Below are 15637 nucleotides of genomic sequence, written 5' to 3'. Positions count from 1 at the left end.
GCCAGCTAGGCACGATGATGAATGCATTTATGTACCCTAGGCCTACACCATGGTCTAATTTTACGACTGAACGTGAAGAAGAAAGGGAAAATGTATATGGCAGCGGCAGATATGTACTTTGTGGTTTATATTCATTCCTGCTATGTATATCATGATTCGTTGGAGGTCTCGTCATCGAAAAGTACTACTACTGGCGCCTGAAGCGGTGTCGCCGAATTTTCAATGTGTACTTATACAGTTTTCCTTTAATAATTTGCGAGTGTTTTATGGTTTATTTAATGATTGAAGCGGTGAAGCTTGTCCTTATTATTAGGGTGACTCTACCTGCGTGTTTTTCTTTTCTTTTGATATCGTCTATACTCGTATTGGAAGGTTTGATGTGTATTATGTGTTATCGTTTCTGTCGTTTTGAAAAAGAATTAAAAAATTGAATTTTGTTGATACAAAAGTCGAATAACAGAAATATGCTCCCCCCCACAATTTTTATCCACATACATAATGCATCCGAGTGTTTCTTCGAAATAAAATTTAAAATTATAATATTCAGATGGAGTGTTGAATAATTTATGTAAGTGTATACGTTTCAATAAAGAATAGTGTGAATGAAATTTTCAAAATTACGACTCTACACTGCACAGTTATAGCAACAGAACCTACAAAGAGCCCCTGTAGTGTTTCATATATGTAGTAGGTACCCAGTAAACTCATTTTAATGTCTGTAGGTGAATAAAAGATGACAATTTTTCGGAATTCAGACCTTGAAAATTTACGAAAAATGAATAGTGTCGCACTTTCGCTCATTTTAACACAATCATGTATCTTATGTTCAATTTTATTATAAAATTAATTGAAAACACAGCCTAAAAATACTTCAACTTTGAACCAAATTTCAGGAAACTAATTTCATTTTCAAAGTCTCAAAATCCCATTCAATGACTTTGAATTTTTGAAAAAAAAAGTTAAAAAGTGAATTTTAAAAGTTCTGAATTAATCAAAAGAGTAGCAAAAATGGAAGCAAAATGTTTCCAAAACTATAATAAGTAGGTATAGAAAATTTTATTTTAAAATTTTTCAGATGAATTTTTGAAAAGTCTCCATTTCCATCCAAAGGATTTTTGAATTTCATCATCATCATTGAACTTTGACCCGGTGTGCTGTTCAGCCCATCTGGGAAAATGTAGAAAAATTGCTCGCCGATGTATCATCAAGTCTTTTCTTTGGTCTTCCTCTGCTCCTCCTGCCAGTTGGAGTGTATTCTTTGACTTTTTGAGGGGACTGTTCATCCGGCATTCTGTCAACGTGTTTTTGCCATTTCTTTCTGTAATCTTCCACTCGTCTAATGATTGGCTCTGCTCCTAGCTCCTTCAGGATGTCTTTGTTCCTTTTCCTATCTCGTCTAGTATCTTCCTCTGGAGCATATACGCCAATCACTGAAATATCTTGGTTTCCAAATTTCAGATTTATCTCGATTTGTCTTTCACTCCATATTCTATATGCCTGGATGTTGTCTTTGAGTCTCCCTATTGACAAAAGTTATGCAATAGCACGCTGAAACGCATGCTTTTATGCATAGCACAAGCACGCGTGAATTTGGATTTTTTCAAAAAAAGCATGCGATTCAGCCTGCAAATATCATGCATAAAAGTGATGTTAAAGCATGTAAAATGAAATAAAAATTAAGAAAATTAAAAAAAAAATTGCCCTGGGCAGGGATCAAACCTGGGACCCGCAGTTTCTGTTTTTCCGCATTACCTAACCCACTCGGCTACTTTGCTTTTTGCAAAGAGAGGAGTTATTTCCCCATAAATGTTTGCACTTTTTGGACTTTGGAGAAAAATTAAAAAATTTAATGAGTTCACAACGCACAAACATTCATGCGGAAATAACTTCACTCTTCGCGTGCAGCGAAGTGGTTGAGTGGGTTAGGTGACACAGATTGAAACCGTGGGTCCCAGGTTTGATTCCCATCCAAGGCAGAATTTTTTTTCAATTTTCCTCTTATTTTACATGCTTTAACGTTGCTTTTACGCATGCTATTCGCAGGCCCAATCGCATGTTTATTTTCGAAAAAAGTCCAAATTCACGCATTACACATCAACACGCCTGTTTTTATGCATAATTTTGCCAATGGGGCTGTTCTGGGTATAAATCATAATCCCTGCTCTGGCATGTTCAGCTTTTCCTACTTCAGCATATACTCGGGTGAATTCTCCTCCTTCATCGGCACTGCTGCCCTTTTTCTTGGTTTCTGTGATAACAGCTATGTCAATGTTTCTCTGCATCAAGATGTATTCCAGCTCCTCTTCTTTTCCATTTATTTCTCACACATTCCAGGTAGCTATCTTCAGCCTGTTTTCTTTCTTCCATAGTGTGGCCTTTTTTTCCTGCTGCCCAACAGGGTTCCCTGATTTTCCAGCCGGTTTCTTCTTATTTTTGTTTTCTTGAGAAATTGTTTTTTTTTTTGCTTCTATGGGTTTCTAGCCCAAGGAAGTATAGCTTGATGAGGGAGCTGCCCTCTACGCTATCAAGCCGACTTTCTCGAAGTTTGGTTATAGCGCCAAATTCTCGCTATTGTGCAGGATTTGTGTCTAGCACTAGCAGTATTTATGACTCTTGAGTATCAGGGTTTGCAAGCTTCGCTGCTCTTCCTGTTGCTGCTTCAGGGATATTTTCCGATTGTTTTCTCCTCTCCCCTACTTCCTGAGACAGCTTGATGTTGTAGCCCATTCAGGTTGCAGCTTTGATGCTGGGCACACGCCAAGGTGTTAGGTTTGGTCTTAGCCTCATCATCAGCTTCCAGCCTGCCAAAGATGAGTTACTGACCTCTAATTTTTTTTTTGAATTTTTGAGAAAAAAGTTGAAATAAACAGCTAAAAATGAACTTTAAAAGTTGGATTCCTAAAATGATTGAAAGAATCGTGAAAATGGCGGGAAAATGTTTCCAAAACTGTAGAATAATCTAAAAATGGGTATACTCACGTAGAAGCTCCACCAAAGTGCTCGACTTGGGAGGTCAAAATTCAAGTACAAAACCAAATTTTAACTCACATGTCTTGATGTCATCAATTTTTGGTTTTTTCAGAGTAAGTAAGTAAGGATGCCGAATTTATTCACTTTTTTTCAATCTGCTGAAAATCCACCTCTCGTGATCGTTTTCATCTATTCTGGCACAAATTTTTAAAAATTTGTAATCCTTAAAATTTTATTGCATTGAGAAGTCTAATGATCTAGTTCTCTGTGAGTATTTTGTAAGGTTTTCTGAGGGACTGATCTCAAATCAAGAATTCTTGTGGCCTTCAAAAAGAACCCTGAAAATTTAAGGGGGAGGAGGAGGACAAGAAATTTGTGTGACCATTGGAATGGCTTGTCAAATTTTCGGAGAGGATGATTTTCAAATTCAAATTAGGTACTTTTTGATACGATCTTACACTCTGTCAACAAATTGAACTATAAAATGAGGAAATTTTTTTGAAAAATTTAGAAAAATTCAGAAAAATTGCATAAAAATTGTCAGAACAAAGTTGATAAATTGCGTAAAAACATTTTAAAACGCATTAAAATCAGCTGAAATTCGATGAAATTTTATCAAAACTTACAAAAAATATATTTTAGGAGAAAGTTTTTATTAAAGCAAGTTAAAATGGTAAAAAAAATGCTTAAAAAACAATATTATCAAATGTTACCTAAAAATAACTCAATAAAATTTCTCTGAATTTCACACAAATTAAGAAATTTACGCAAATTTGAACAATAAATCATAAAAAATATGCCAAATTAAATGACATGAAAACACTTACTTAAATTACATTAAGATTACAATTGTACCTAACACAAAATTTGCATAAAAATATCTCGAAAACAATATCTAAAAATTATGCCCACTCATGAAATCACTGAAATAATTATTAGATATAAATCATTTAAAGTTGCCAAAATCTTATTTTTGGCCAAATATACGAGAACTAAAATTACCTGGTAGGTATAAAAATGTTCATGCAGTTTTTGCTATTTTTTCTGAAATTTCCTCAGTTTTTGATAATTTTCCATTATTTTATCATTTTTATGTTTTTTTTTTTTTTTTTTTTTTGTTCCTGTAATCCTGTTTATGTCACTTTTGAACATTTTTGCAGAAATTTTATTGATCTGGAGCAAATTTTGATCGCTTTCAATCCTTTTTACTTACCTACTTACTGCTTACTTTTTAAATTTATGAAATCTTAGATACCTAAGTATGTGTTTTTTTACAATACTGTAAGTCAATTTTTGCTAAATTTTGCAAAAGCTTTGAAAATTATTGTTAATTTCTAATGAATAAAATGTTGTTGTTTTTTTAAAAACATATTCATAGCCATTTAAAACATATTTTCATGATATTTTTTGGAAATTTTGCTATTCCATCAATTTTTGTGGGTTTTATTGCTTTTTTAAGTACTTTTACATCACTTTTAAAATTTTCACAATGTTTTTGTGAGTTTTACTGAATTTTTTCAACGTTTCTTCAGTTTTTGGGTAACTTTGAAAGATGAAGTAGGCTAGATATAGATAATGAAAGATAAGTATTGATTTAGAGAGTGTAAGAGGTGTAGGGTGTTCAATCTTTCGCACCCCCAAAATTTTTGAATCGAAGTAAAAATTAAACGAATTAATAGAATTATGGAGTTTTTTTGATAAAATTATAGCTTGTGGGGCTTTCTACACTTAGTATAATATGCTCAAATTTTGCATTGGTACTTTTGAAAATTGAGCTTTCTCGAAGGTATTAATTTTCTCAAACTTCTAAAAAATGGCTAATAGTCTTCAAAAATAGGTAGTAAACAAATTTACCTCGTCACTAAGCAAACTTCAGAAAGTATAAAAATACAGCATTTAGATAATTACATGATTCCTTTGCCCACAAGTGAGGCTCAAAATAGTTTCGGCAAATTTACTTATTGCACGTTGAAATATTGAACAATTTTGGGAACCAATAATTGAAATCGTATTGCTTGCTAATTAGATGTTTTGAGAACAAAATAGTTTTCAAAAATCAACAAAAAGACTAACTTTGAATTGCAAAAAAAAAAAGTTCTACTTACTACATTTACCCACCTATTTTGATGATTTTTTTTCGATGGTGTTCCGAAGACGACCCACCGATGCTTAGATATCTATACCGAAAATAAACAAGTTTTGACAGAGTTACGAGTTCCTTGTTAACCCACCTATCCAAAGTAAACTGACCATTACATTACACCATGTCAAACTTCCAACAAAAAAAAAAGGCGCATTTATTTACCTACTTGTTACATTTTGTAAACAAGTTCTTTTTGTTTTTGTTTTAAATGCATAAATGTACGTATCGAACTTATATAAATAATTCCTTATAGATTACGTCTGATGAATTGAAGGTGGGAAAACTCAAGTCATTGAACTCGACCGTAATTAAAATCCGTAAAAAATGTAACATTTAAATATTTAAGAATGAGAGTATGTGGAGATTGGAGATGGATGGAAAAATTCTTCATTCGTAACCTACACATCTTGAATATATCCAGCGATGATACGATAATGACTGTATAACACCAATATAAAATAAATAAATATTTCTGAAACATAAAATTGTGAGAGAAACTCATTAGATGGGTATTTTTTCATAAAATTGATATGAAATTTAAGTAGGTACCTAAATAGATAGGTACCTATTAAATTTGTATACAAGAAAAAAATAAATGAGAACCTTGATATGTTACAATTTACAAGTGAAAGCCATCATTTCTATAGTCGCAATGTTAAATTTGACGATATGATCATACACGAGAAATTACAGCTTAATTATTCTATTAATAAAATCCTCCAATTGTCAAGTGCGCCTGTACCAGTAGATTGAACATGTATCCAATTTCAAAGGTCAATATTACATACTTAGTGAACTTGAACCGTTGAATAGAAAGACACACATTTCTATCTACATAGTTTTTTTTAAAAAAAGAGAGAAACGAATAGTTTTAACTAATATGGAGTACATAGGAACCGTTTCAGTTGCAAGGAAGGAATGCGACGACCGACGACTCCGTTTGATTTTAGTATACTTAATGAACCATTTTCATGATACTTACCAGTATGTATAAGTAAGTAAGCCACTGTGCAGAATATAAATTGTTTCGTCGATACAGCTACTTCTACCACAGCCAATAAAACTGTTATTAATAAACTGCATAAAATGAAGGGTAACACGAATAACGGTTTGGACTGCAAACAGAAAAATGCAAAAAAAAATTGTTAAAGTCAAGATTTGAAATTTTTTAAGAGCTGATGGTTGATGCTAATAATAGGTAGTTGATTGGAAACAATGTGCAAGGGTGGTACAATAGAATTTCTTTCATTAATGGGTCATCCTTGACACTGTACATCGTGTGGTTAAATTACCTTTAATGATGTTAATTTATAACGTCCCATACGTAGGTATACTTATTTTATACCGACATGATCAGTCACATTGCTTTAAATCATTCCCAAACCATAATGCCTACATATTGAATTGAAATTCCCAATCAGCGATGACTAAAATCTTCATTTATTGCGCTCATAACAACGTGACATATTTTTAGGTACGTGTAGGTCTGGGTATAGACACTCGTCCAATAGGTTGAATACTTGGCCTCATCTCTGGTCCTAAGTATACCTACTTATCATTACTCGCGATCACCAATCGCGACATCAATTGTAGCAGATACATATAAATTACTCATACGTTCGCAGGTTAATGAACTTTTAAAAATATTAATGCTGTGAAAGAATTTAACGCAGGCTATATTGAAATACAAACTATGAAAGAACGTAGAACTTACCTTTGAGACACCGTAAATGGCACTGATACTTGTGACAGTCAAGATCCAGCCTGTAGGTGGAGACCACATCCTAATTGCTTCGACTGAAACAGATAAAAAAATTGGATAGATTTGGATTAAAATTTGTACAGAAAATTTTCAATCATTCCAACATTAATTTGGGTACCATAAAAAAACTCAAAAAATTCAACTGTCAAATTAAAATGAAATTTTTAAATTAGAATTTTCATCTGATAGTTTACCAACGAGCTGATTTATTGAACAATTCATACATCATATGTAGGGTACCAGGTTAGATTATTTATGTGATTGGGTGTCGAATATATTGCATACGTGTGACCAAAGAAGGAGCTGATGCCGATTGCGAATATTTCGATTTGAAATGCACGAAGTTTTGCATAATTAGCTCCTGAATGTAATTGAGATGATGATGCGGAAATCGTCAATTTCAAGTTTTTAAATCTGCTTTAAGACTCTACGACTCTAGAATAATATTTTAAAATCTTTTTTAAAAATAGCACTTTAAGAAGCAGGAAGTAGCCTGAAAGTGTTAAGTACACCAACCCCTATTTCGAGGGAGCTATTCTTTTCTTCTCGAAATTAAATAGACTTAATTAGTATGCTCGCCCTTTCTCATACTCCACCAGACCACATGTAAAAGGCAGATGTTAAAAATACTTCCTTTGCGGCAAGTAAGACATCTTGTTTGACTTTTCATTTAACAGGATGATACGCAGATAGGGTACGTACTTATCTCCTGCGGATGGAAACAATTTTTGAATGGAATTTACTTTTAGCATTATCATTGACAAATTACCATGCAGTTTTCAGCTTCAAAAAATAAATGTCAAAAATTAAAAGTTGAAGTTCGTAAACATTTTTTGGGAAATTCTTCATTAAAAGGTTTTATTCAGAAAAATCTGGACCAGAAAAGAAAAATTTTCAAAAAAAAATTCGGAATTCCGGTTTTTATTTTTTTTTAAATTTTTCCAATTTGGAGGGGACGCAGATGCTTTGTACTGGGACGAATCAACGTTGTTTGAAAGACCAAGGAAAGTTTCTTCTTGAAAAAAGGAATACTATTTAGAAGAATTTTGGCAAAGAAATGAAAAATTTTTGAAAATTGCGTATCAACTTGAATAGCTTGATGCACCAGGTTTTTTTTCTAAAAACGAGAGCACAAAAAATGCTAAGTAAGCTTCTTAATAAATTGTTCATTTTTTTATTTTTGTATTTTTTTTTTACTTGACGAGCTTTTTTGTGGTCAAATGTCTAATAAATTTTTTAGTAATTTCTTCTCATGAAAACCAACCCAGGGAGGGTATGAATAATTGCAAAAAAAAAAAATCACAAGTAGGTAAAACTGAAATTTAGGAATCAATCAACTTAAAAATATAGGTACAGTAAATTTTGAGTAGAGGAAATTTTCCAAGTTCTGTTGTTCAATTACAGCCATCGAGGGACAAACCCTCCCTCCCTCCTTTTTTCCATAAATATTACATACAATATTTTGGAAAAGATTATGCAAATATGACGAAAAAATGAAATTGAAAATTCGTCAGTTTTAAAAAACAAACCGCTGAACGATTACTAGACCTTTTTTTTAACCTCATTAATAATTTTAATCCTCTTATGTATGTTCAGGACCAAGGACATCAGGACTTCTTACGAAATTAAAAATCTGCTAAAAATTGTCTCTTTTGCCCTTCAATGACTCTGTTGATAATTTTTCAAATTCTAGTCTAGGGCAACTCAGAACCGAGATTTCAGCAGCTGAAGTTGTTTTTTCGATTTTTTGAACAATTTTTCAAAATATACCTATTCCTCAGCGGTCTAGAACTCTAGATATTAATTTTCTGCAAAAAGACTGAGTAAATCTCAAGATTAACATCTGATACTCGCTGTAAGACATTTACGAGTGTTGAAAGTAGACTCGTTCAATCGATTGCAATTATTTTTAAGCTGATTCGGAGCTCCCAGTGCCAGACACGAGTAACTCTTCTTCAGTACTTAATTTCAAATTGTTGTAGAAAAGGTTGTAATCAACTTCGACTGCTAAGTTCGATATTTTGAATCGATTAAAATATCAGAACCACGAATCTGAAGATAATGGTTGACAAGACAGTGTATTTTTTACTCTTGTAATATCTAGTTGGTTGAAAATCTCAAATTTTAAAAAAATCTCAAATCGCTCTTTCATGCTGAAAATTACTGCCAATCACAGATTTAATTTAAAACAATTTTAAGCCAATCTATTTTTGTTTATTTTAGATTTTCAACCTGTAAAAAAAATCATTTTTCAATTTTAACCCATCCATCCTCAAAATTGTCTGTTTTTATGAGATAAAAAACAAGAAAAAAACATAGAACTTGAAATTAAATCGTTCCATAAAGCTTCAATATTTGAAAAAAACATACTTTTTCACTGTTTTTGGGTCACCGGGTTCTTCAAAATAATTCGTTTTAAAGAAAAAATCTCCACAAACCCTTCAAAAAAAAAAAAAAAAAAAAAAAACTCTTTTAGCTTTTCAAACACTGACCTTTTTGAGTTAGAAAACAGAATAAAAAAATTGAAAGGTACCTAAACAAGTGCCAAAGAAAATTTTTTTGAACATTTTTCATTTTTAGTCGAGGCCCTTCTAAATTTTAGAGGGCTTGGAAAATGCATTAGAGAAACTTTCAAAAAAAAAAAAAGGAGGAGTCCCGATAAGGCCATTTTTTGGGCCCCACACAGTTATCGACTCGAACACTCTTAAAATGTTGTAATAAATGTTCCAAATACGAATCTGTGGTTAGTTGACCCAAAATGACCATTTTTTGGGCTCCAGGGGCTCCCAAAGTTGTGAATAAAAAAATAATTTTAGGAACCACCGAGTATTATTTTCAAAAACTTTTTCAGCGTAGAATATCTGTTTGAACCCGATAAACGTTATGCGAGGTGATTTTTCTATTCTCGATCCTGGAGGGCAGAAATTGGGGGGGTTTTCTTTTTTGGAAAATTTTTGAACCACCATTTTGGACCTACCCCTTTGAGCCCCGCTAAAAAGCTACTTACAGTTTATTAATATCTAAAAGACCTTCACTCTACCAAATTTTGAGCTCAATAAAATTTTGCGCTGGTACTCAAAAATCCAATTTTTCATAATTTCGATATTTTGGGAACCCCTGAAAAAATGAAAACCTGCGATTTACGCCAAACGTAACGTTTTGAGGTACATATATATATTCAATAATCTAGATGAAAAAGTTAAATAAAGCTCCCTGTATATTCGTAATATTGAATCCTTTTTTAGAGGCTCCCACTTTAGGCACCCCTAAAAAGACGTTAAAGCATATTTTTTCAAATGTATTGTAGAATTTACATTTGAAACACACCAGCAGGTGCTCGATAACTTTTCATATGACTTTTCCTGTAACTTTCAAAATTAGGCTATTTTGGGTCAAATAATTCTAAGATTTTACTCTTCGAAAAAACGTTAAAATCACGTTTTCACGATTTCAGCGAAGTAAAATCTCAGAATTTGACCCAAAAAAGCTTAATTTTGAAAGTTACAGGATAAATGAAATGAAAAATTACCGAACACTTGCTAGGGTGTTTCAAATTTAAATTCTTCAAATTATTTGAAAAAATATGTGTAAATGCCTTTTTTAGGGGTGCCTAAAGTAGGGGGCTCCAAAAAAAGGGTTCAAAATTACGAATATACAGGGAGCTTAATTGAACTTTTTCATCTAGATTATTGAATAAATACCTCAAAACGTTACGTTTGGCGCAAATAGCAGGTTTTCATTTTTTCAGGGGTTCCCAAAATATCGAAATTATGAAAAATTGGATTTTTGAGTACCAGCGAAAAATTTTATTCAGCTCAAAATTTGGTAGGATGGAGGTCTTTCAGATACTAATGAACTGTAAAAAGCTTTTCAGCGGGGTTCAAAGGGGTAGGTCCAAAATTTTGATTCCAAAATTTTCCAAAAATCAAAATCCCCCAACTTCTGCCCTCCAGGATCGGGAATAGAAAAATCACCTCGCATAACGTTTATCGGGTTCGAACAGCTATTTTTCGCTAAAAAAGTTTTTGAAATTAATACTCAGTGATTCCTAAAATTATTTTTTTATTCACAACTTTGGAAACCCCTGGAGCCCAAAAAATGGCATTTTGGGTTAGCTAACCACGGATTCGTATTTGGGACATTTATTACAACATTGTAAGAGTGGTTGAGTCGATAACTATGCGGGGCCCAAAAAGTGGCCTTTTCGGGACTCCTCCTATTCCACTTTGATTTATTTTATTTATTTATTTTTTGATTCCCTCCAAATGAAGATGCAATGAAAGACTCCATCCAAAGCGTGAAAATCAGCTTAGGATATCGGAAGAGGATTTAACTTTGAAAATGGGAATATTTAAACAATTTTTTACGCAAAAACACTAAAAATTTTTGGGTAAATTTGATTTTTAAAATTCTTTTAACTAGCGGAGGGAAGGGGGTAAAACTGGGAAGCTCCTGAAACAACTTTTTTGATCATGAGAAAAAAACATCAGAATATTTTTGTATAAAATTCAATAACTTCAGGGGATGAGACCACAAAAAACTGAAATCTAAAAATTAGAGTCACACCGCGATCTAGTGGAGAAAATTATATGCACAACTTGATTTTCAGATTTTTATCTCGAGATTATTTACTCGTTTCGGGGAAAATTAATGAACCAATTGAATCGCAGATACCGTATTTTCAATCATTTTTCAAAAATTCATTCAAAAAATTGAAAAATTGCTTGAGAGAGCTCAAAGTTTAGTTCAAGAGTGTAAGTGACTTGCTCTTCCACAGAGTCTTAAATTTAAGCTCAATCAGAGTTGACACCTTGACAGGTTTTGAAGGTTTACTGGTCAGTGCAATCCGAAATTTGTAACTCTCACCAAGTCATCGAACCCCCTCTATGATTAAATTTTTCATACGTACGTAGATACCACTAAAAAATACAACGGTGAGAAAATACATAAAATATTTACATCGGATTAATTCAGTAATTTTCCAACATCAAATTGCAGTATACTTATCCAATTTAAATCCAAAAATTCGGCGTTTCAGGTGCTCTTCGGACCTTGCTCTCTTCCTCGTGGAAAATTTTTGATAAAAGTACATTCACATTTTTACTAAAATGTAATAAAATAAAAATGTTGCGTTCATCAATTACTTAATTCATGCAGATAACACCTTCAGGAGTAGCCTACCTAATCATTTTCATTGTTTAGAGAATTTCCTTATTTAAAATAAACACAAAACGTTTCCTTAAATCCATTTTTTGTATACCATACAATGTCTTAGAGAAAGAGAGAGAGACAACATCATTCAAAAATAAGAACGTTGGCCTAATAATATTCATGTAACAATTAAAAACAGTTCCGATGCCAAAATTCCTTCAGCTCGAACTGAATTACATGATAAATGTACCTACCTATACTTACCTACATACAATAATTATAATTCAAAAATTCATTAACGGTATTAAGGAAGACATGTAAGACAAAACGAAATACAAACCAGTTTTTACATCAAAACGTCCGTCGGTCTAGGTTGCATGACGCATGCTCATCATAACACGAACGCACGTGCGAATTATCAAATTACCCACACCTTCAAATTAACTCTCACTCTTCTTTGGCATCTGTTTCGAAGAATAGTTTACTGTCATTTGTAGGTAGGTACCTTACATTATCGTAGTTTTTATTGTTGTTGCGTTCATCACCATTAAAAAATGTTTAATTGTAAGTAAAGTACCTATACCATACCCCCTACTTCTCAAGACCTGAGTTGGAGATGGAATAAACAAATTGCTCTACAGCAGCAAAACTTTTCTTATGGTTCTCGAGTATTAATTTCATTAAATAAAAAGAGCCAAAAAAAAACATCAAATTTAAGTTTAATTAGTAATTATTATGATTTATACGTCAGACTACGAGTAAGTATTTTTTTTTTCAACAGTGCAGAAAATGTTCAGGTTTAGTTTAGGGCAATGGATCAGTAGGTTGGCCCAGCTGTAGGTACTCGTACATGCCACATGCATATACAGTATAACTACACAGTATGTAGAACATATTTAAGTATTCGAGTTGGTAATCAATCGAGAACTTGTTTCTTTCCTAAAATTACGAACCTATCAATTTTCATTTTACGTAATCAAGATAACGTTTTCTATTCGTAAAAAGTCTTGCATATTATTAGAGTCTTGTACCTGACCCTGAATTACTATTCGCTGCAATTAGGCTCAATCTTTGTAGAGTTATGAAATAGCATAAACAAATCTTCGAGTTATTGGGTAGGTATTATTTTGTATTTAGAATATTTTTAGATTGACGTAGAATCAGGAGTAAGTAGTCCTTCAGATGAAAGGAGGGAGGAGGAGGAGGAGCAGACTATTTCGGTATCGATACTGCTAGGTGGGTACCTACTTCAATTTGTACTGAATTTTTGGAGAAAAAAATTAGGATGGGATATCAAGAAGGCTCTAGAAGGGAGAAGGTGCATGAAAATTTTCCATTTCTGGGACTATGCTGAGACCATCGTCGTTAACGTGCTTCAAAAAATTGATTTTTTTTAAAAATGATTTTTGAGTGAATCAACTTTAGATCAATTCCATTTTTGAGGAAACAGAATTTTAAGGTATTTAGTCAAGAGATGGTATCATTTAATAAAATTATCAGAACAGCATCAATTTTTGAATAAATTTTAATGCATTTCTAATAATTTAATTATGAGTTTTTTCAGCCTGATTTTGAACTGACTGAAGGGTTGGGGGAGAAGAAAAGAAACCCCAGAAAATCACCAGACTCGAATCACATAAATTCCCGACTAATCAACACGATCCAAAACAGACAAAACATGCAAAAAAAGTGTGTACTCACCAGCTCTAGGATTGAGTGAATACTCCTTACTCCATTGATCGAGATCAATTTCAGTACGAGGAGTTGTGGTAGTTTTCTTAAACGGATTACTGTTGTATTGAGTGGAAAAATCGACACTTCCATTTAACGAACTGTTAAACTCCGTAGAAGAATTAAAATAAGCTGGAAGGAATGCCAAAAGAAGCCCAACAATCTGAAATTCAACAACAACAATAACAGACCCTTGGCATTTTTCGTTTCATTCATACGTAGCAATTTATCATTTAAAAAAATGTTTACCAAATTAATCCATAATATAATCAAAGATCCAGTCCGAAGCGAAAAAACACCGCAACAGCAAGTTTTCAAACGTGTAATCTCCATTTCGAAAGTGGACACTTCACTCCGAAAAATTGAAACATTTACGACGAACTATCGCTCTCGACTGAGCCACACAGAAGCGGAAAAAAAATTCTTGTTCGCCTTCCACGTTATCAAATTTTATCATTATTTTTTCTCCAATCATTTCTCACTCATCTAAAATTATGGTATCCTGGCGATGCTTTGAGCGTGAAGTAGAGTACCTTGAAAGGTTACCTGCCACCAAATAACACCTTATAATAGTTTTTCTCCATTACACAAATTCGCTGTTTAACTAGCTATCGGAAGTTTGCATTAAAACAACGTGATGTATACGAAGAAATTATCTACGTCTTTTTGTGCTGCGTCAGCGTATTTTAATTGATGGCGGCGGCGCATCTCGAATATGCTATTTATCGTTTATTATTTGCGGTTTATTGGATACTTAGATCATTGACGTCAGTTTTTTTTTTCTGTCGAGTAATACGAGTAAGTATAGTGTCTTGAGGAGAGTGATTTGTTGAAATGTTTAGGTGGAAAAGTACCACATACGAGTACAATACATGTACCTACCTACCTACTTTGTATGTACGTGAGAATTTTTCAGTATAAGACAATCCAAGTTTATTACTATACTCGTGTTTAATGCGATTATATTGTAATGTAAACGAATACTTATAGTTAGAGAATACGAAGAAAAAAAAATAATAATAAAAGAATTATGTTTCCTGCATACATGTGCTTGTATGTATTGTTTGTACCTTATTTGAAATCAAGACGCTACAGTTTGTTGGCATAACTCTTTTTTAAAAATTTTAACAATTACGTTTCGAATAATTGATTCTTTTTTCTTCACCAAAGCTTGAAAAATTAGTAAAAATGTAGTCAACATTTGGAAAATTTCAATTTTGCTGTCACAGTTGAAAAAAAAATCACGTAAACTTTTTTATTTTCCAAAAAATCGTAAAAAAAAATCGGTCCAAGACTTTCAGTGGGTAGGTATTTGATTTCATCTGAGTGAAGAACATTGAAAATACCTAATCAGTATGGTATTTACAATCATGTACTTCAAAAAGAAGAAATTCAATTCAAAAAATACGTGAAGGTAGATGCCAGGATGTTGTATTCAAATACTGAACCCTTCTACCCCCCCCCACAGTTTCTCAATTTCAATTTTCCGCAGGAAAATCTGCTTACTTAGATACCTACGTAGAATTTAACACATTCATCTGTCATCAAAGAGGTAGGTGATCGTAAAATTAAACATCTACATGGGGGCCTCTAAAATATGTACAATGAGACATCCCATACGAATGTAAAATCGTGGTTTCCCATTGTATTGTATTCAACTATTTTTCAAAAGAGCTCTGAAAGATTTTTGTAACTTGGAAAATTCAGCAGAAGTTTTCTGAACCAAAATTTTCATAATTTCTGGCAGAAGAATTACCTCCGTCCTCATATAGAAAATTAACCCCTTCCTCCTCCTACCTGCTGGACCTCCTCGTGTAGGTATCTTGACATTTTATAGTGTCAAGATCTTTCCAAAGTGGAAATTCATTTTATTTTTGAAA

General features: G+C 32.8%; 1 protein-coding gene across 1 annotated transcript; it reads right to left on the bottom strand.

Moving 5' to 3' along the window:
• Positions 1-4046: 4046 nt before the first annotated feature.
• Positions 4047-14326, bottom strand: LOC135834669 (uncharacterized). Its single transcript, XM_065348612.1, has 5 exons — positions 14007-14326; positions 13728-13920; positions 6828-6910; positions 6096-6228; positions 4047-5585 (listed from the first exon to the last, which is right to left on the bottom strand). Exons 1-5 carry the CDS (start codon positions 14088-14090, stop codon positions 5512-5514), a joined length of 567 nt encoding a protein of 188 aa, XP_065204684.1. The 5' UTR covers positions 14091-14326; the 3' UTR covers positions 4047-5511.
• Positions 14327-15637: the final 1311 nt, after the last annotated feature.

This window comes from Planococcus citri, chromosome 2, assembly GCF_950023065.1.
Source record: "Planococcus citri chromosome 2, ihPlaCitr1.1, whole genome shotgun sequence".
Lineage (NCBI taxonomy): Eukaryota > Metazoa > Arthropoda > Insecta > Hemiptera > Pseudococcidae > Planococcus > Planococcus citri.
Note: the sequence above shows the minus strand (reverse complement) of the source record. Positions and strands in the feature narration are given on the sequence as shown.